This window comes from Propithecus coquereli, unplaced genomic scaffold (genome assembly GCF_000956105.1).
Source record: "Propithecus coquereli isolate 6110/MARCELLA unplaced genomic scaffold, Pcoq_1.0 Scaffold21, whole genome shotgun sequence".
Classification (NCBI taxonomy): Eukaryota; Metazoa; Chordata; class Mammalia; order Primates; family Indriidae; genus Propithecus; species Propithecus coquereli.
Window position 1 is genome coordinate 1,261,012 of NW_012146078.1, and position 20,614 is coordinate 1,281,625.

At 36.4% G+C, this 20,614-nt stretch overlaps 1 protein-coding gene and 1 pseudogene across 1 annotated transcript in view; both read left to right on the top strand.

The window, feature by feature from the left end:
• Nucleotides 1–1,692: 1,692 nt before the first annotated feature.
• The window catches only part of PROS1 (protein S (alpha)), a 74,949-nt gene continuing 56,027 nt past the window's right edge, over nt 1,693–20,614 (top strand). The window contains exon 1 of the mRNA XM_012644332.1: nt 1,693–2,124. Within this exon, the coding sequence (XP_012499786.1) occupies nt 1,758–2,124 (367 nt within the window). The 5' untranslated portion in view covers nt 1,693–1,757. The remainder of the gene's footprint in view (nt 2,125–20,614) is intronic.
• The window catches only part of LOC105810345, a 24,785-nt pseudogene continuing 6,542 nt past the window's right edge, over nt 2,372–20,614 (top strand).

Consider the following 20,614-nt stretch of genomic DNA (forward strand, 5'->3'; position numbering starts at 1 on the left):
CATTTGTAAAAGAAATTTCCTTTAGTAAAGGTATCTATCTGTACCAAGAAAAGAACTACTCCTAGAGACAGCAGTTACTGCCTGAGAGATTCTTACCTTCATAATAAAGCAACCTTTATTGACCATACATTTCTTCCTTGTACCTTCTCTCAGTTTGCCTGTTCTCCCCCAGAAGCCTCAAACCCTATTCCTTTCCTTAGCTCCAGATGATATATTAATATGTCTCAATCATCTGGCCATCTCATCAAGTCTCATATTTTTGTGAAACTCCCATTGGAGCACAAATAATTAAATATTGTTTTCTTCTGTTCATCAATGTCAATTTAATTCTTAGACCAGCCACAAAACCTAGAAGGGTAGTAGGAGGCATTTTCCTCCTCTATTGAGTGAATGAGAATTCCCCAGCCCATGTTCTTATGAGAAAAAATGATTCTGATATTAATCAGCCTCAATACAGCTGGATCACAGAACCATAAAAAGGTAGAGTTAGAAGAGACCCTTGAAATATGATCGCCCTATGGAATTTAACTCACACACATACGAAATCAATTGGTATTTCATTTGGGCAGAAATATTAGAAGTAATAGTAAATATGAATTGAGTATTACTATTTGACACACACTAATTGCTTTATGTGCTCTCTTGAAATCATCATATCAACACTATGAAAACCTACTAATATCCCCATTTTACAGATGATATTGTCAGGTTTCAGCCTGAAATGTCAGTTCTTGGTGCGCCCATGGCTGAAGAATGACCATAGGCATCGAAGTTAGGCAAACACAAAAATGAGGTTTATTGAGGAGAGAGAGAGGATTATAGGACAACAGGAAGATACAGGTTTACAGATCATGATACATACACCACAGAGAGGAGGGGACCCACTGTCTCAGCAAAGGGAGAGCAAAGGGAAGGGCCCCCAAAGGGCGTGGTTATGGTCTCAGTCTTGTTTTATAGTGCAGGGATTGGGACCTCCCTTTGGCTCAGACCTCACCAAGGAACAACCTTACCTGGACAGTTGGGAGCTGCATGACCTGAGTCTTACTGTGCGTGAATCCCATGAACCTCTGTGAAAGCCCATGGGGGGAGTGCGGCGGGGGGAGGAGTGGTGAATCGCATCAGCACCCACTTTGGTCCCTAGGGGACTTGGAAGCCCTCCCTCGATATCTACCTAACAATACAACTGAGGCTTAGAGATGTTAAGCAATTTACTTAGTTATACAACTAGTAAGTGGCGGAGCACTGCAATTTGAATTCGGGCAGTTTACCTCCAGTGGTAGCCTTAAACATATTTCAAATGCGTACCTATGCCCAAGGACAAAACTTAGAGGTAATATGCAAAAAATAAAACAAGCTGTTTGAAGGTGATGAAATTTGATACATTCTCTATTTTTTTCCAAAACATTTTTTTTCGCTATAGTTTTTTTACACCATAAATACAAGACCAAAACAAAAATGCGGATGATCAAAACGATCCTATTTGCTTTTACTATCTCTGTTCTCTGCAGTCTTCCTAAAATTATCACTGACTTCTAGGTTTTAATTAATATCCTCATTGACAAGTCATTCTCTGATGATTTCTTTTTCTAAGCCTGGAGATCCTGTCCTCTTGAACTGTCAAAGTTTTCTTGGCCACTCAGCCTCTCAACCTAGCTCGCCTGAAGTTTTTACTGCATTCGCTTCCCCTTTTCCTTTGGAAACTTCACATTCCGGAGAAACCGAACGAAACGCAGTAACTTGGGAACAGATGAGCAAGGATGTCTCCGCTGTGTTTTCTGGGCCTCCAACACTCTCCCAGAGCCCTTCCCCCAGCTCCAAAAAGCTTACTGGAAATGTCCTCGTTATCACTTCCCCTCTCGGGCTGGGGGCTGGGAGCGGGCGGTCCCCTCCGCCCCCGGCCGTTCGCTGGCGCTCGCGGGCTCGCAGGCGCCACCGCGCAGCACAGCTCCGAGAGGGGCGCCCCAGCTCGCAGCTCCGCGGCGCACCGAGCGCTCTGGCCCCCGCTGCGACGCGCCACCGTCCCCGCCAGCGCCTCCGCCCGCTTCACAATGAGGGTCTTGGGTGGGCGCTGCGGGGCGCTGCTGGCGTGCGTCGCCCTAGTGCTTTCCGTCGCGGAGGCAAACTGTGAGTAATCAATAGCGTCTTGTCTTCTCCCCTCCCCAGCATTAGCCGACTGAACTACGTGCCCTGGTTGGTAGGATTTTCTTTAGAGCTGCAGCTTCCTAGAAAGTTTCCCGTAAGTCCCTAGGGACACCCAGCGGATGGAAGCGGCTGTGGATCTAGCGGGCAGTGTAATGGTGGGGCAGGGTCGGTATGTGCCCTGCTGCGAGAATATGTCGTCTACAGCACGGATGCAAAAACCTGGGTGACGATGAGTATCAATGAAGGAATTAGAACGCCTACGCGTTTCCCCTCAACAACTGAAGTGCCCGGTTAGAGGACAGGGATGAGCAGATTCCAGTGTATGAGTAGGGAAGAAAAGGCAACACGGTGTCTTCCCTTTTTGTACTAGAGGCTGCCCCCACCCTGCACCCTCTCCTGCAACCTACCTCCCTTTTGCAGCTACTGAACTTTGAGCTTGGTTTGCTTGTCTCACACCAACGAACTTTTAGGATGACTGAGGGTTTGCATAGCAGTAGGCAGTTGTCATTTTCTAACCTTGAAATCAAAAGGACTGTTAAATACTGTATTGTTTTTCTGGGATCATTTTGTACTGAGAATTTTTGACACTGCGAGCCACTGATTTGAGGTGGTGGCATGAATTCTTTGTACTTTACCTTTTTATTTCCAATTCTTTATGTTCCCATGCCCGAATTCAAGACAGCAAATTGAGTTTTCTCTGAAAAATATATAAGTAATATCAAGGCATTTACTACATTTTAGTTGTCAATTAATTTGTTTTCTAAAGCTTAAGTATGTTCATTGATTAAAAATGCTTTCTTGTACTCTGTTTTATTCTCAGGAAGTGGCACAGGAGAGATAACTCTGTATTACAAATAACTTGTAGGCCCTCTTAAGCTCCAAAGTAAATTTTTCAGAGATCGTAACTTTAAGAGAATTAAATAAGAATTTACTAATATTCCACTAGTTTTTATTAATTAGTAAGTAGGATGAATGAGGTATTTTAAAATTATAGTTCAAAGACTAAAACATTATTTGTTGATCTTAAAGAGCTACAATTGCAACACTTCAACATTTAAATGATATGTGACTACATGCACTAACTCATTATCTATACAGTTCATTAGGACAATTGAATATTTTCTTGGTAGCTAGTGTTTCATAGAGGAAAAAGAGGCAAAAGTGACTTGCCACACTTAACTGCTTGTCATCACAGGATTTTGCTAGGCCTTTTTTTTGGTTGAGATTGTTACATTTTGACCAAATCTAGGCAGAGATAAAAATTTTGCGGGTGTGCATGTATTATATATACCTATATATAATATATGGAGAATTACACTTGTTCTATGTAAATAATGATAGAGTATATAAATTAATTCTATAAGTATATCATATAAGAATAGTTGGCCCTATAATGCCTTCATTTTAAAAATTTTGGTTGCTTAAATGGGGTAAAAGTCATCTCTGGTTTACTGCTAAGGAAACATATACATATGGGATGTTTTTACTCCATAAGATTTTAAATTTGAGATATATATTAGAACTCTAAATACTTTATTTATAATTCATTGTTTAGCCCATGGAAATGTAGTTGCTATTTAAAGAAAAAAGTTTATAAATCACAGTGGTTTTTTTTTTTTGACAGTTGTTAGAAATCATCTAGTTCAACTTCATTTTTTAAAAATTGATGCATAATAGTTATATATATTTAGGGAGTACATGTGATATTTTGTTACATGCCTGGACTATCTAATGATCCCGTCAGAGTATTCGGGGTGCCCATCCCTTCAAGTATTATAATTTCTGTATTTTGGAAACATTTTAAGTCCTCTCCTCTAACTATTTTGAAATATGCAATACATTGTTGTTAACTATAGTCACCCTATCCTGCTATTAAACATTAGAACTTCTTCTATCTAACTGAATGTTAGTACACATTAACCAACTCCTCCCTACCCCCCAACCCCCACACCCTTCCAGACTCTGGTATCTATCATTCTACTCTTTATCCCCATGAGATCAACATTTAGCTCCCAGATATGAGTGTCTTTCAGTGTCTGGCTTATTTCACTTAACAATAACAATAACAATAATAATGACTTCCAATTTCATCTAATTGTTGGAAATGATATGACTTTTTAATGGCCAAATAGTATTCCATTGTGTATATATACAACATTTTCTGGATCCATTTGTCTGTTGATGGACACTTAGGTTGATTCCATACCTTTGCTACTGTGAATAGTGCTGCAATAAACATGGGAGTGCAAGTATTCCTTTGATTTACTAATTTCTTTTCCTTTGGATAAATACCCAGTAGTGGGATTGCTGGATCATACTCTAGTTCTATTTAGTTTTTTGAGAAATCTCCATACTATTTCCCTAGTGGCTATATTAATTTACATTGCCACCAACAGTGTATGAGTTCCCTTTTCTCTGCATCTTCACCAGCATCTGTTATTTTTTGTCTTTTTCATAGTAGCCATTCTAACAGTGGTTACACAGAGTATCTCATTGTGGTTTTGATATGCATTTCCCTGATACTAGTGATATTGACTGAGCATTTTTTCATATATTTGTTAGCCATTTGTATGTCTTCTTTTGAGAAATGTATATTCAGTTCCTTTGCCCACTTTTTAATGGGATTATTTGTTTTGTTTTTTACTGTTAAATTGTTTGAATTCCTTATATATTCTGGATATTAGTCCCTTGTTAGATGAATAATTTGCAGATATTTTCTCTCATTAAATAGGTTGTCTCTTCACTCTGTTGATTGTTTCCTTTGCTGTACAGAAGCTTTTTAGTTTAATATAGTTCTGTTTGACTATTTCGGGGGTCTTTTTTTCTGTGCTTTTGAGGTCTTAGCCATAAAATTTTTGCCTAGACCAATGTCCTCAAGTGTTTCCCCTGTGTTTTCTTGCAGCAGTTTTATAGTTTCAGGTCTTACATTTAACTCTGTAATCTATCCTGAGTTGATTTTTGTATACGATGAGAGATAGGGGTTCAAATTCTTCATTTTAACAATAAAAAATTATTCAGAGATATTAACTGACTTCTAGATTTTTATATATATACATGAGATACATATATGAGAGAGAATCTATATGTTTAAAACATATGCTGTCTACGTATTTTAATCATTTCTCACTAAGGACTTGTGATGAAGGGACATAGGGGATAGAGGATGTCTTATTTAGCCGTGCTAATTTGGTCTTATCCAGACCTCCACTTCTGATTGGGTACAGTCTCTCCTGGACATCAATAACACATATTTTTTTTTCTCTTTTTGTACCTTCTTCTTTCCTTCCCTAATTATTCCTTTTACTATTCCTGTGTCCTTGTCTTTTCTTAAATTCTCTTTACTTTAAAGTCCTAAATGTTGCACTTACAGAGAGATTTTATCTAGTTGGGGTTTGTGCTGGAAGAGTTAGAAACAGTATCTGGTGTACAGCAATGACAACAACAAACCTTATGCCATATTCTCTTACCATTCTAGGCTAGGGAGGGAGGAAGGAAGGAAAATTTGAGTGATTTATTGGAAAGCTACTCAATGGCATGCTGAACAACCAGGCAGGCCTAGGGAGGCCAGGGATTTGAGCATTTAGGTGAGCGATATGGTGGGAACTCACGTGACACTAATTTAGGAACTACCAGTCAGTTGACTCAGTTCTAACTGCCTTCTAGTCCTGTGTGTCCCTGCTCTCAATTCAAATTCCTAGGAGAGCCTGCTCATTTCTGCTTAGCCTGGCTCTGGGGTCCTGTGGTTGTTGCTCACTAGAATCACATAGAATGCCGGAAGGACAATTCCCACAAAGGAATGGATTCTGGAAAGAGCGCGGAAATAAGAAGTGTATACATTCTAATTTGGCCGTATAACATACACACATGTCCTTTTTTCTATAAACATCATTTGAAAATATTTGTCTAATATAATGCAAATAACTCCTCTACCACAAAAAGAATCCCCTCCTTAATAGGTTCCAGTCACCACATCCAGAGAGAAAGGCTTGAGGCTACCATTTCCTAGGTTTGTATCATCACATCATGGTGGTGCTTCCTGTAGGTCTGTGCTATGCTTTATGGGTAAAATGATACACTATAGTATACCAACTGTCTTATATGCCAAAAAAATAAATAAGTAAAAAACAAGCAAGGGAATACCAGCAGTGGAGTTAGGGCTTCCTTCTCTCTCTCTTGGTTACAAGCTTGGTTACAAGCTGGTATTTATAATTCTTTCACTATCCATTTTATGTCTTTTTTGCCCTTAGAAAGCTCCTAATAGTTGTGTCTCCTGAATTAGATAAACCACACTCTTACTCAGGAAGACTCTAAGCCCTTATTGTTCCTACCTGGTATTTCCATTGATTCTTTTCTATTTGTACTGTATACAATCGTCATCCTGGAGGAGTTCTACTCCTAACCCTTATTTATATGTGGCAACTACACTGTTTTGCCTTGATTACTGTCATCATTCTGGCGTAATCCTCTTTTTTTCCTTCAATAAGAGTAAAAAAATTAAAATGGCTACATAGCAATCTCACCTTCTAATTCAGTGGAAAATATATTAGGTGCCCTAGTGAACCCATTTCTTCTTGGCTTCCAAATTTCTAGGAAAGAATGTGAAAAAATTGAGACTAGGTAACTATTAGTTTCCTGGGACTGCCCTAACAAAGTACCACAAACTGATTGGCTTAAAAAATAGACAATTCTGGTCTCGAATTCTGGAGGCCACAAGTCTGAGATTAAGGTGTCAGCAGGGTTGGTTCATTTTGAGGGCCATGAGGGAGAATCTGCTCCATGCCTTTCTCTTAGCTTCTGGTAGCCTCAGATGTTGCTTAGCTTATAGATGGCATTCTCATTCTGTCTTCACATTGTCTTCCCTCTGTACATGTCTGTCTCTGTGCCCACATCTCCTCTCTATATAAGGATGCCAGTCTTATTGGATTAGGGCCTACCCTAAAGACCTCATTTTAATTTGAACATCTACAAAGACCTTGTTTTCAAATAAGGTCACAGTCACAAGTACTGGGGGATTAGGACTTCAACGTGTTTGGGGTGATACAATTCAACCTATAATAGTTATTAAGCATTAAATTATGACAAGTACTTCTCTTTCTACTTTTATTCCTAATTTTATTTTGGCTTTAGAGAAACAGTACTGTATTTTAGTGATTGTTGGTACAGAGAATACACCACATTTTTTTAACTACATTTCGAAAAATAGTGCTGTGTCCCAAAGGGCAGTGATGGAGCCCTCAATAATTGATCTATTTGGCAGGGGCTGTGACTCACACCTGCAATTCCAGCACTTTGAGAGGCCAAAGCAGGAGGATCTCTTGAGGCCAGGAGTTCAAGACCAGCCTGGGCAACATAGCAAGATCCTATCACTGAAAAAAAAAAAAATTAGCTGTGCATGGTGACACTTGCCTGTAGTCCTAGCTACTTGGGAGGCTGAGGCAGGAGGATCACATGAGCCTAATAGTTGAAGCTTACACCACTGCACTCCAACCTGCGCAACAGAGTGAAAACTTGTCTCAAAATAATAATAATAATAATAATAATAATTGGTCAGTTTGTCATTCCATAAGGCTATCTTCTGCCAGATATTAGGGTATACAGTAAGACCAATGAAAACTATTATAATCATTCCATTGACTTATTTCCTTAATTGTGGTGTTAATTCCTTAGTTAGAGGTAATGTTGCATGGCTTAACATAAAGCATTGAATAAGTCTATCAGTAATGGTGCTGACAGAAAAATTAAATCCAAATGTAGAATAAATGTCTCTACCTTTGAGTACTAATTGCTGCTCCTTCGTGATAGAAGAACCCTAATTAATCAACCATCTACCAGGTATCTGATTGAATTTTGTATTATGTCTAATATCTAGCAGCTCAAGGCATAGCAAATCGGCTGACAAATTTGGTATTTTTATTTTAGTAGTGAGAGCCTGGTGGGCAGTAGTGAGGGAAAGTCCATGTGGCTGAGTCCATGTATAGCCTCCATCCTTGCCATTATGGCTGCCTTTTTTATGAGTATTGAACAAGCATTAGACCAAATCACACTAAGTAGCAGACTGACAGTCATATGTGGCCCATAGACTTGTGTGTTTGGCCTTCATGACATTTCAAAAATTAGAAAATTTCATGTAAAAATTTGGTATTATGGCTTCTTTTGAAAAACAAATAAAGAAATATCTGGCATTGGCTCACACCCCAACATGGTAAGATTCAGCTAGAGCTGATTCTGAGCTGCCTTCTTTAGATAGAATATACCCTCTCCAGTTTGCCATAATGCCTGGCATCCTCTGTTGTCTTTCACCAGATTCTCTTTCCTTGTTTATGTTACCTGCCTGACACTTTTAGATTTTTGAGTTTGTGGCCCTTGCCACAATGATGAATCGATGATGATTGTCTTGAGAAGAAACACAACTGATAGTCATTAAGTAAGTCATTCTGTCTCCCTTACTATTAAGAACTTCTCTGGTGCGGGGCTGTCTTGTGAACATTCACCTAGAACACAGACATTCCCAGCTCTGGACCAATTGTTGCCCAGAATTCTTTGTCCCTAGGCCTGGGATCTAGTTCTTTACAAGTCCCTGAACAACCACAGTCTAGACCGACCATTTGCAACCATCTCAGGCAATTTCTCATTCTAGGCAAAATGAATAATAAGAAATATTGCTTATTGTGTCTGCCCATTGGAAGGGTTTTGTTTCTCTAGTGCCTCTCAGAACCACCCCTGAGAGAGGCTATAGTTTATTAGTTTTTGCCTATAGCTTTATGACAGGTGGATTTCTGGCTTATGTTGGTACACCACACAGAAGCATCTGTAAATAAGAGATTTTTGTCAGTTTGTCATAGATCTCTCAACATGAAACCATAAAAACGGCTTGAGAGTGGAGAAGAAGTCAGAAGAGTGAGCAACCTATACAGGCAACTTAGTTATGCCTTTAGGCTCATTCTATTCATACCATTTGAACACGGTTTGTGCTGTCACAACTAAATTTGTGGCTAGATGGAGAAGACCACATCTAGTTTATTATGAACTGTTCAAATCACGTGGTCACTAGGTATCCTGTGGTCAGATCTTCAGACTCCAAAAGTCCAAAAGGAAGCCAAGAGCAGTTTTCCAAAAGGAAATTAATTTCTTGCTGACAGAAATGTGACTTGCTTACAAATCATAGAGATCTCTACTAAAATTCCTTTCCTGAAACTTGCTACTGTCTCTAGAGAAGACCCTGCTCGCCTATCGAAAATTTGAGCACAATTGGATCTGATGGGTCATTGGCTAGGACAAGTGACAGACTGCTTGAACTGAACTTTGAACTAGCTGGAGAGCATTCTCTTATTCTGGTTCTCATCTACATTTGGCAGCCTTTGGACTTCTGTGGTAAATAGATCATAGTAGAACACCTAAAAATGGAATATGCCTCAAAAATAAGAGGTCTAGCAAAATGTATTCTTCTACCTTAGTAATGGGCATTCAGGTATATAACAACTTAACTCTCACTTGGGCAGGTATATTCCATTGTGACCAAACTGTTGACGAAAATAGTTCACTGCTCTCAGGCCTAGGAAAGGAACCACAGTTTGAGGTTTTAGACTTATTTGGGCATATAGTTAGATGGTTGTAGGACAGAATTCTCCTTATCAGCCGACCTCCATTAACCTCAGTTCTACCTAGGATACCTTAGATCTTAGATGTTTTACTTCTCCAAAGGCCAATATCTAATAATTACTTGAGATTTTTGGAATTTCTTTCCTTAGTGTAGTTACTCAGGTTAGATATTTTATTTTACACTGGAGAAACTAGGAGAAAAATTTACAAAACTGTAAAAAAGTTTAAAAACTGTAAACAGAAGGATACAGAACTGTTACAGAATGATACTTCTTCAAGGGCATCTCTCCCCTCCTTTGTTCAGAAGGTTCTGGATCAGTCAACTGACTGAAGATTGGTAATTAATAAGAGGTGGTGATTTCTTTGTATTGTGACTGAAGTACAGCCTCTATTTGCTTAACCCGGGGAGTTTGTGTGTGAAACACCCAGTGAAGAATTTTGTGGGTTGTCTGTCCAACTCATTCTAGTGAAATCTCTGTGTGTTAATAATTTCTCTGAGATTTCGTCACTGCATGTGCCCTTACTTTCATTGAGGTGAGTAAGGGCTGCTACCTCAGTTGAGCCACCCTAGTTTCTTCCCGTTCCACTTGAGATCCGAGGGCTCATTTCCATTACTGCCATGCCCACCAGCATTTTTTCTCTAGGGAGAACAGCCAGTAAAAGCTTTTTAAAATTTCCAGTGGTTTCCCCAATAATCTATTTCCCGTGGTTTTGGTGAAAATATATTCTTCTTTTCTGTGTTGGAGTGTCGGATGGATGGGTGAGGAGAGTGAATAGGGAGGAACCAGGATTCAAGCCAGAATTTCTGTCTCCCAGTCTTTGTGACTTCTTTCTGTTGCATTATGCCAAGGAATGTCTGGCTTTTCAATGTTATTTAGTGTGTGCCAAGATTTGGTCTAGGATGGCATCCGCCAACCAAGCCAACTGTTAGAACTGAAGTTGGCAGCCCTAGCCTAGCACATGCAATGAAAGCAGCAATATTAACACATTCAGCCGATTCAAAATTATGTCTTTTTGTATTAGTTTTTTTTACTGCAGTGTAACAAATTTTCACAAATGTAACAGCTTAAAATACTAACACAATTTATTATCTCACAGTTTCATAGGTCAGAAGTCCAAGCACAAGTCCAGGGAGACTGTTCAGGGTCTCACAAGGCTAAAATCAAAGGATTGGCCATAGTTGAAATCTCATTTGAAGCTTGGAGTCCCCTTCCAGGCTCACTGGTTGTTGGCAAATCCAGTTTCTTATAGTTGTAGAACTGAGGCCTTCAGCTCCTGAGGCTTCCCACCATGTGGTCCTCTCCATAGCATGGCAATTTGTCTCTACAAGGTCAACAAAAAAGCATCTGCTGCTGCTTCTTATCTCCTACCTGTATAACTGAAGTCTGAACTTGGCATACAAATCTCATAATCTGGAGGCTTCTAGCCTTATATCTTCCTGTAACTGACCTTTCACTGTCCGTCTTCTCAAAAAGGATCATTCTCTGTCCCCTTTCCCCTGTAGACTTTTCACATGCTAGTCCTTCTCTTTAGATGGTTATTCCTCTTTATAGTCCTCCCCCAATCATCCCAGGTGATCTATCCAAAGACTACTCAAACTTTAGGATACTTTATAAGATTTCATTTTTCTTTTTTGTTCTTCTTTTTTAGAATCATGGATTGATGTATTAATATGATAAAGCTTTGTAGGATCTCAATTTTTCCATTACTCTTAAAGGGTAATTTAGAAAGTCATTCTTTTCTCCATAGCTATTTTCTATTATTTTAAAGATCTATTTAGGGCTTCTTTGCTTTTGTTTACTCTTTTGCTTTTTTGGTTATTTTATTCAAAGAATAAACAGGAGCTACTGTTTTATCTGTGTGTTTTTGCTTTTATTAGAGCCCTCTGATTTTTATAATTAGCAAAGGAGCAAGTTAGCACATTGTTAAATAAACTCTGTTACAGGCATTAGTTTAGATTTTTCATAATCTTATGTTAGTTAGAATAAGATAGGCTATGGAGTGATAACACATTAATCCCCAAATCTCCAAATTGATTTCCAAATTGTAATGGCCTAGCAAAATAAGAGTTTGTTTCTTAATTATAGAAAGTCCAATGTGGTTTGCATAAATCTTTAGTTATGCCATCTGGTACACATGGCCTCCAATGTCCTTGCAAGAAAAGAGAACAATGGAGGATGTGTGCTCGTTCTTAACTGCTGTAGCATGGAAGTGACAAATTTACTTTTGCTTATAGATCAAGTAGCTCCAACCCAAAGAAGCACCTGGAATATTTCCTCAGCATTGTCTCTGTCACAAACATTTTGCTTCTAAGGTTAAAATTAATATTTCTTTCTCTAAGAGAAGTGTAAATACTTACTGCCTGTTTAAACTTTGGTAATATATATTATAAAATGTGAGGTTGTTTTAACTATCTGAATAAAATTTGTGTTAGAGAGAGGGTATAATTAACTGTGCCTACTAACATTCCAGCTGGGGACTTAGTATTATTACATTGAGTTGGCTGCTAATATAGCACAGTGAAAAAATATGGTAACAGCTAATATTGAAATTATTCTTATAGTGAGAACTGTAATTATTTTAGAAATTACCTTGAAAAGCAGTTTTAAGTTTTGCAAGTGAAGTCCCAAAAACATGGTCTGTAACCATATCATTCAAGTGTGGTCATGGACCACTGTATTCAGCTTTATATGGGAACTTATTAAAAAGTAAGTATCTGTGGCCTCACTTCAGATGTACTGATTCAGAATATGCATTTTAACAAGACTCTGAGGTAATTCATATCCACATTAAAGTTTGAGACGCTTTGATCTGTAATGAAATAGCAGAGAAAATAGAGACATGAACAGACTTTTGTAGGAGGCAGTAGGGGCTAACCAAGGAGAGCGAAGGGGAGATGTCAGAGAAGGGAGAAAGAAGACTAAGTAACATGGCAAGAGAATTCAGCTTCTGGAGAAGGTCTCCAGTGAAAAATGACTAGACGTGAAGTGGAGAAAGACTTTTAGGAACTGGCATTTCTAAGTCTAAACTTTAAATTGCAGAAGTTGCTTGAATGTAAACAACTGCAGTCCTTTCCCCCAACCCCATCCTCTGCCACCCACATTTCTTCTTTAAAATGGGTCAATTTTCACGTCTAAGTTGATTAAGAACAAAGAGAAGAGAAGAGATCCATTCAGATGCATGAGCTGAAGAAAATTTAGTGAAACCTAACATACAAAACCAACAGTGACCATAAGAACTTAAGCTCCAAAGGAATGCAGAAGTTTTGAGAGATATTAGAAGATTCATCAAATATGGGATTGGGTTTCATGTCATCATTCAGTGACTCAAAAAGGGCAGGATGTCATTAGCAAAACTCAAATTATCTTTAAGTCATTAAGCTTTGATTGAGGGTAATATTTTGTTAATCTAAAGAAAAAAAAACTTGGAAGTGCAAAAAAAGTAATGTGTCTTAACTCTTGTTCTACTAAATGATGCAAATTCTTTTTATGTAAACATTCCTGTTTTATTAAGTTTTATTTTACATACATATAAGTAAAATATTATAATAATTTTTGGAGGGTTGGGCAAGAATTCAGTATTTTAAACAAAAAAATCCTCTGCATAACAGAAAACTATTGGAAAGAAATGGATAACCTTTTAGTAGTGGTCAGTGTCTTTGGAAAGCAGAGTTATGTTTTTTATTGCTCATTGACTTTTTTCTGTATATAATAAATTGTTAATAACTCTATTATAAGAAAAACTCTTTCTTCAAAAGGTTCGTTTGTATTATATTGTTCTAAATATAGAGATTGAATCCTCCAAGCTTCAGGGGAAGTGAAATGACAGTTTATGTGAATAGATTCTGAGCATTTCTATAGATGAATAAAGCAATAGGATCCAGCTCTCACTGGTTCTAGACCATCAGTATAATTCTTCTTAGTCCTCTTGTCCATTTTTTGGAATAGACTTTAAAAAGACACATTCGAGAAAAATGACTTTTAAATCTTCATAAAAATGATAAAATTGTGACTTTTGACTTTATGTGATATTTTTTCATCTTTCAAAATAGTATATTTGGCATTCTCTCCATGAGTTTCATAGCTATTCTGTGATGCACCTTCCCAGCTTTAGGAAAATGTTACTATTACCCCGCCTCTTTTTTTCTAAAGTTATTATTCAGTCTTTCTCTTTCTATTTTCATTTGAACTTTTTGAAGAAATCGTTTTCACTGGAGGTCTCTATTTGCTCTCTTCTCACCCTGCCATGGATATTGGTAAATGAGAATGTTAATGACGATCTTATTGTTAAATCAACTGTATGCATTTCAATTCTCATCCTACATAATGGTAATTGTTATTAGTAACTTCTTTGCAACCTTTAGTATTGTAGAATCTCTTATCGTTTTGAAATTCACGTCCTTTTGTGTCTATAAACGTTCTCTTCTGCAAATTTTCTTTCTCTACGTATGTGTTACTAATTCTGCTTCTGTGTTTTGATGATCTTTGCTTTCCCTTAAACGTTAGAGTTTCTTGGGGTTCCATTTTTTTTATTTAATTGTATTTTATTTTTAATTGACAAATAATAATATATACAGTCAGCCCTCTGTATCTTCAGGTTCCACGTTGGTAGATTCAACCAACCATGGATTGAAAATGTAGTTAGGCCTATGATGGTTGCATGTGTATTGCAGATGTACAGACTTTTTTCATGTTATTATTCCCTAAACAATACAGTTTAACAACTATTTACATAGCATTTACATTATGTTATATATTATAAGTAATAGGGAGATGATTTAAGTATACTGGAGGATATGCATAGGTTATATGAAAATACTAAGCCATTTTATATAAAGGAATGGAGCATCTTGGATTTTAGTATCCCGGGGGGTACTGGAACCAATTCCTTGAGGATACTAAAGGATTTATGGGGTACAATGTGGTGTTTTCATACATATATATATTGTGGAATGATAGAGTCAGGCTAATTAGCATATCCATTACCTTAAATATTTGTCATTTCTTTGTGGTGAGAATATTTAAAATCCTCTTTCAGCTATTTTGAAATATACAATATTTCATTGTTAACCTGGGCTTCCATTTAGACCTTCTGGCCTTATTGGACATTTTTCCCTAGCTTAAACTACTAGCTCTATTTCACCAATTCCCTAACATTTAAAAACTATTCAAATAATCCATGTTTCATGCAATCTAATTTTGAAAATACAGATGTGCACTAAAAAATACATCTGTAGTACCACTAACCAGAGATCAATGTAACATTAAGTACAAGAATGGAATTGTGCTCTATGTATTATATGTAACTTGATATTTCATGTCATAAAGTATGATGATCTTCATATCAATAAATTAAAATTTATATCACCCTCTGAAATTGATTCATAATTTTTCTTTATATATGTTTATCATATATATCCATATTTTTGGACATTTAGATTATTTCCAATATTTTGCTTATATTAATAATATTGTGATGAACATATTCATATATGTTTCTTCATACGTGTCCATGTTCATTTCCTGTGGTTGATTTTCTAGAAATAGAATCATTAGCTGAAAGTCTACATAATATGCCTTTTTTGAAGGTTTTGGATACATATTGTAGATTTATCTCTGGAAATCTGCTTTTAAAAGTAGATTTTAGGCTAAGCGTGGTGGTTCACACTTGTAATCCCAGCACTTTGGGAGGCTGAGGTGGGAGGATCGCATGAGACCAGGAGTTCAAGACCAGCCTGGGCAGCATAGTGAGACCCCCATCTCTACAAAAAAAAAGAAAAAAGTAGGTTTTATACATGTCTACTTCCTCTCATCTTTGCCAAAATTGAATGTTAACTTCTTTTTAAACATTTGTTGATGGAATAGTAGTGTAAAAAAAAAAAAAGAAAAAAAGACTTTTGGTGGGTGGAGACAGTGAACGTTTAGCTTGGTGTGAAACTTGCCCAAAATGCTTAAGAAAAACTTGGCTGACTGGAGTTTCTGAATCACAAAGTGAAGGTAAAGAGACCATGAAATTCAGCCACAAATGTTAATATACCCTTATGTATATCCACTGTCTGGTGAGGCTTGAAGGAATTCTGATAATATTTATATTTCTTTAAACTTTTTTCATATGCTTATTAGTCATTTTATTTAATCTTTTATTAAATACCTATTGATGTTTTTAGTCCATTTTTCTAGTAGAGGAAAATAGTTTTTCTTATGGATTTGTAAGTTCTCTGTATATGTTAAAAATATTAAACCTCTTTCATATAAGTTGCATCTTTTTTCTAGTTTGCACCTATATTTTTACTAATACAGATTGTATTTTTGGATGAACGGACATTTTTGCTGTTTATGAGCCAAATCTGTTTTCATAGTTTTCTTTTTGATTTCGACTTTACTGTGATGTAAAGGAATGGCCCAATAATGTACACACATGGTAAACCTCTGCCAAATGTGATTAGTGGGGTACAAAATATTCCATTTTATAAAAATAAGTTGTATTGGTTGACAGTTTATAAAAATGACAGAAGTGAACCTGTGTAGCTAGCTGTCCAGGTTCGGAGTCTGGCTGCAAGATCGAAATGTGCCTGGTCCCTGCTGCAGTGTGGCACTGCCTAATGTGGTTGTCTGTTTAGCTTAAATGTTGATGAGAATGTTTCTTGGTCCTGACACTGGGACTTTAAGGACAGCAGCCATCTGTCTTAAGAGTCTCCTGCCTAGGAGCAGGGCAATTAAGAGACACTGGTCCATGAGAATCCTGGAGCCTTAAGAACACATTTTATGAATCTATTATTCTGTTACTGTGCAACACTTGAAATGCTCTTATTTCTCTGGCTTTAGAGAACATTTTTAATATCTGAAAAAGTAAGTGACAGCCAAAGATTACCATATATTTGCATAAAATTAATAGCGTGAAAGAGAAAGATAAGAGGAATTTACAGAACAAATGACCCAAAGGCAGTAGAGGTAAAAAGACACAGCAGATAACTTTATTTTATTTTATTTTATTTTATTTTATTTTATTTTATTTGAGACACAGTCTCGCTCTGTTTCCAGGCCTACAGTGCTGTGGCATCAGGCTAGCTCACAGCAACCTCAAACTCCTGAACTCAAGCAATCCTTCTGCCTCAGCCTCCTGAGTAGCTGGGACTACAGGCATGTGCCACCATGCCCGGCTAATTTTTTATGTATATTTTTAGTTGTCTGGCTAATTTCTTTCTATTTTTAGTAGAGATGGGGGTCTCGCTCTTGCTCAGGCTGGTCTCAAACTCCTGACCTAGAGTGATCCACCTGCCTCGGCCTCCCAGAGTGCTAGGATTACAGGCATGAGCCACCGCGCCCAGCCCACAGCAGATAACTTTAAAAAAATTAATCCTTAATAAATTAATTAATCCTTAATAAATTTGAGAGGATCTGGCATATACAAAACAAAAGGAGGCTGCTATGAACAAGGAAAAGTAGAGAACTAAAATATGATTTTCAGATTTAAAAAGTTATTTTCATTAATTTAAAATAAATATTATTTATGTTTACAAGTGGACTTTATAAATGACTAATAAAATTCGACAACAACAATTAGGGTTTTGAATGAAACAGCACCAAGATTATAGATTAATTTGGGGGACATTACATCTTTAAAGTATTAGGCTTTTCTATTCAGGCTCGTGATATGAGACATGATATAAGACTTTATGTCTTCCAGTAACATGTTTTGTTTTTTGTCATATTGATCTTGCTTACATGGCTTACTCTATTTATTCCTTGATATTGAATTTTTTCGTTGTGTCTGTGCTTCCCTCCCCCCCACATTTTATATTTTCTGACTCGTTTTTGCTGGTGTGTAGCAAAGCTATTGATTTTTTAAAAATTTATATTCTGTCTAGATATTTTTCTATACTCTCGTTAGTGCTAATAAATTTTCAGAATGTCCTCTTGGATTGCATTGGTAGATAATCACTCATCTCCATATCATAATAATTTGTCTTTGCCTATATAATATTTATTTTACTGTGTTAAAATATGCATAACATAAAATTTATCATTTTAACCACTTTTAAGTGTATAGTTCAGTGGCATTAAGTACACTCACATTGTCGTACAGCCATCCCCATCATCAATCTCCAGAACTTTTCATCTTCCCAAACTGAAACTCCATAACCATTAAAACGTAACTCTTTTCCCTTAGCAATGACTATTCCAGTTTTTGTCTCTATGAATTTAACTACTCTAAGTATCTAATGTAAGTATAATCATACAACATTTGTCTTTTTGTGTCTAGTTTATTTCATTTAGCATAATGCTTTCAAATTTCATCCATGCTGTGGCATGTTTCCCTATACCGGTATTTTTACTTCATTTTCTTTTCTTCAATTATTGCTTAACTAGAAATTTAGAACAGTAATAAATAAGACTGATGATTCTTTTTTTTTTTTTTTTAATAAGAAACATAGTATCATTCTGTCGCCCAGGCTGAGTGGAGTGCAGTGCCATGATCACAGCTCACTGCAACCTCGAACTTCTGGGCGGAGGCGATCTTCCTACCTCAGCCTCCAGAGTAGCTGGGACTACAGGCTCGCGCCACCACATCCAGCCATATAATGATTATTTTATGCATCTTTGTCTTGATCCTGAGTTTAATGGGCATATCAGTGTTTCATTGGCTAATGTCTTTTTTATTGTCAGTCTCTGCTACATACTCTTTGTCACGTTAAAGAAGATCCCTACTATTTCTAGATTCCTAATGCCTTTATTTTTAATATTATATTTTTTTATTTACATTTTTTTTACTAACAGCGAACTTTTCCGGAGAATAATTTTTCTTAAATCAAGAATGTTCTGTTTTTTCCAATGGCTTTTAGGCAGCTAACTTGATATCGTGATCATTATGTCATTCCTAATCATTCTTATATTTCTAGAATAACACCTACTCATGTTTTTTTTTTTGATACATTTTTGTCTTAAAGCCTATATTTTATTTAGAATTTGGCCTTTATGCTCCTATGTCAGATCAGTTTATATGTTTTCTTTTCTGTACTATCCTTATCAGGTTTTGGTTAGTATAACTATTTTAACAGAAATTTGAAGATTATAGAAGTCAGATCTGAAGCTATGTAGGATACTAAATAATTGGGCGTTAATTAGAATCCAAATATTGATTTCAAATAGGGTCCCCTTTCCATATTTTTCTTTTCTTTTTCTTTTTATTTAGTAACCTTAGACATTATCAATTGACTCTTCAATATGAAAGATGATGAATTTTACTCATCCTCTTTTTTGCAACTATATTTTTGATGGTAAATAAATAACATTTTTTCTCTCTAAGATTTTAAGGTATTATCTATTTTTGGAGTTCTAAAATTTTACTAAAAAGTATCTATCTATAAATCTTGTTTTCCCTGTTTGTCTTGATCAAAAATTAATATACTTGAGAGCCTTATGTCTTTCTAGTGATTAGGGATTTAACATTGTTATTTTTAATATTATTTTTAATTATTTCCTTACTTCTACTGTTTCATCTCTGGAGCTTCTATTATATTGATTCTGGATCTTTTTACTGTGTCTCTTATGTTTTTTTTTTTTTCCTCTAGAAATTTTACATTTATTTATAATTTTCTCTATGTAATGTAATTTTACCTTCCATATAACTAGACTGATATTTAAGAGGATATAATTCTATTTTCAATCCATCCATTAACTTCTTTATTTCAAAATCCTATTTTAGTTCATTTTTCTTTTTCATTGCAGCCTGGTTTTGTTTTATGGATGGCAGATCCTTGCAAATTTATTTAGGATATTAGTTATACATTTTATAAAGTTATCTTCTGTATCTTCGATTACCTTTATTTTTGAGGGGGTGCGATTCCTATCCTATCTTTCAGGCTATTAATTTTATACAAATATCTGGTGATCTTTGGCTGTTGGTTCACATGTTTTGAAGGAAGCCCTAAGTTCATTAGATAACCTAGGTAGCTGGCATGGCTTTTTCTGCGGTTGTTTAAGTCTATTTCCTAAGCAGAGCTTTCCCTTACTCGGGAAGTTTGTTATCAGTTCTATGTAAGTGGGCGGGTGTATCAATAGCCAGGCTTCTCTTTAAGGGCCTATGTAAAAATTGGGGAAGGGCAATTGCTGAGCTAAGGGCATTATTCTTTAAAAATAACTCTTTCTATTTGCTTTACCAGCTTTATCCCACACTGTAACTGAGATGAGGTTTGGAGTGACTGGGAGTCCTGCTCTTTGGCCTCCCAGCTCCACACATGGAACCTTCCCAAGCAATGTCATTCCTATCTTTAGGGAGCACTTTTCAGGTTTTATTTTAAAAGGCTAAAAACATGATTTCTTCTATACATACATGGAAGAGGGAGAGAGGGAGACTCCCAACAGCTTTATTATTCTGAATGGAGCCGTATAATTAATCTGATGCTTATTCTTAGTATCAGTTGATTCTGGAGATTCTCTGGTGCTAGACGTTTTAAAATTGTATCATATTATGTCTGAATTTGCTTTCTTTTCATTCATTTGGTTTAGTACCAGGAGGCCCTCTTTAAATGAAGACTAGTATTTCTCATTAGCTCTGGAAAATGTTCTACTTTTATTTATACGATACTTTCCTTCCTCCATATCCTTTGTTCTTTCTTTGTGGAATTTCTCCAGTGTTGATCCTTTTGGCTTTGACTCTCATGTTTTTTAAGTTTTTGAAATTTTGCTCTAGGTTCCAGGAAATTTCTTCAAATTTTTCTTTCAACACTTCTGTTTTGACAATCATACTGTAAATTTCTTGATTTTTTTAATTTTACTTTTTCCTTCCTTTCTTCCTTCCTTCTTTTCTTTCTTTCTTTCTTTCTTTCTTTCTTTCTTTCTTTCTTTCTTTCTTTCTTTCTTTCTTTCTTTCT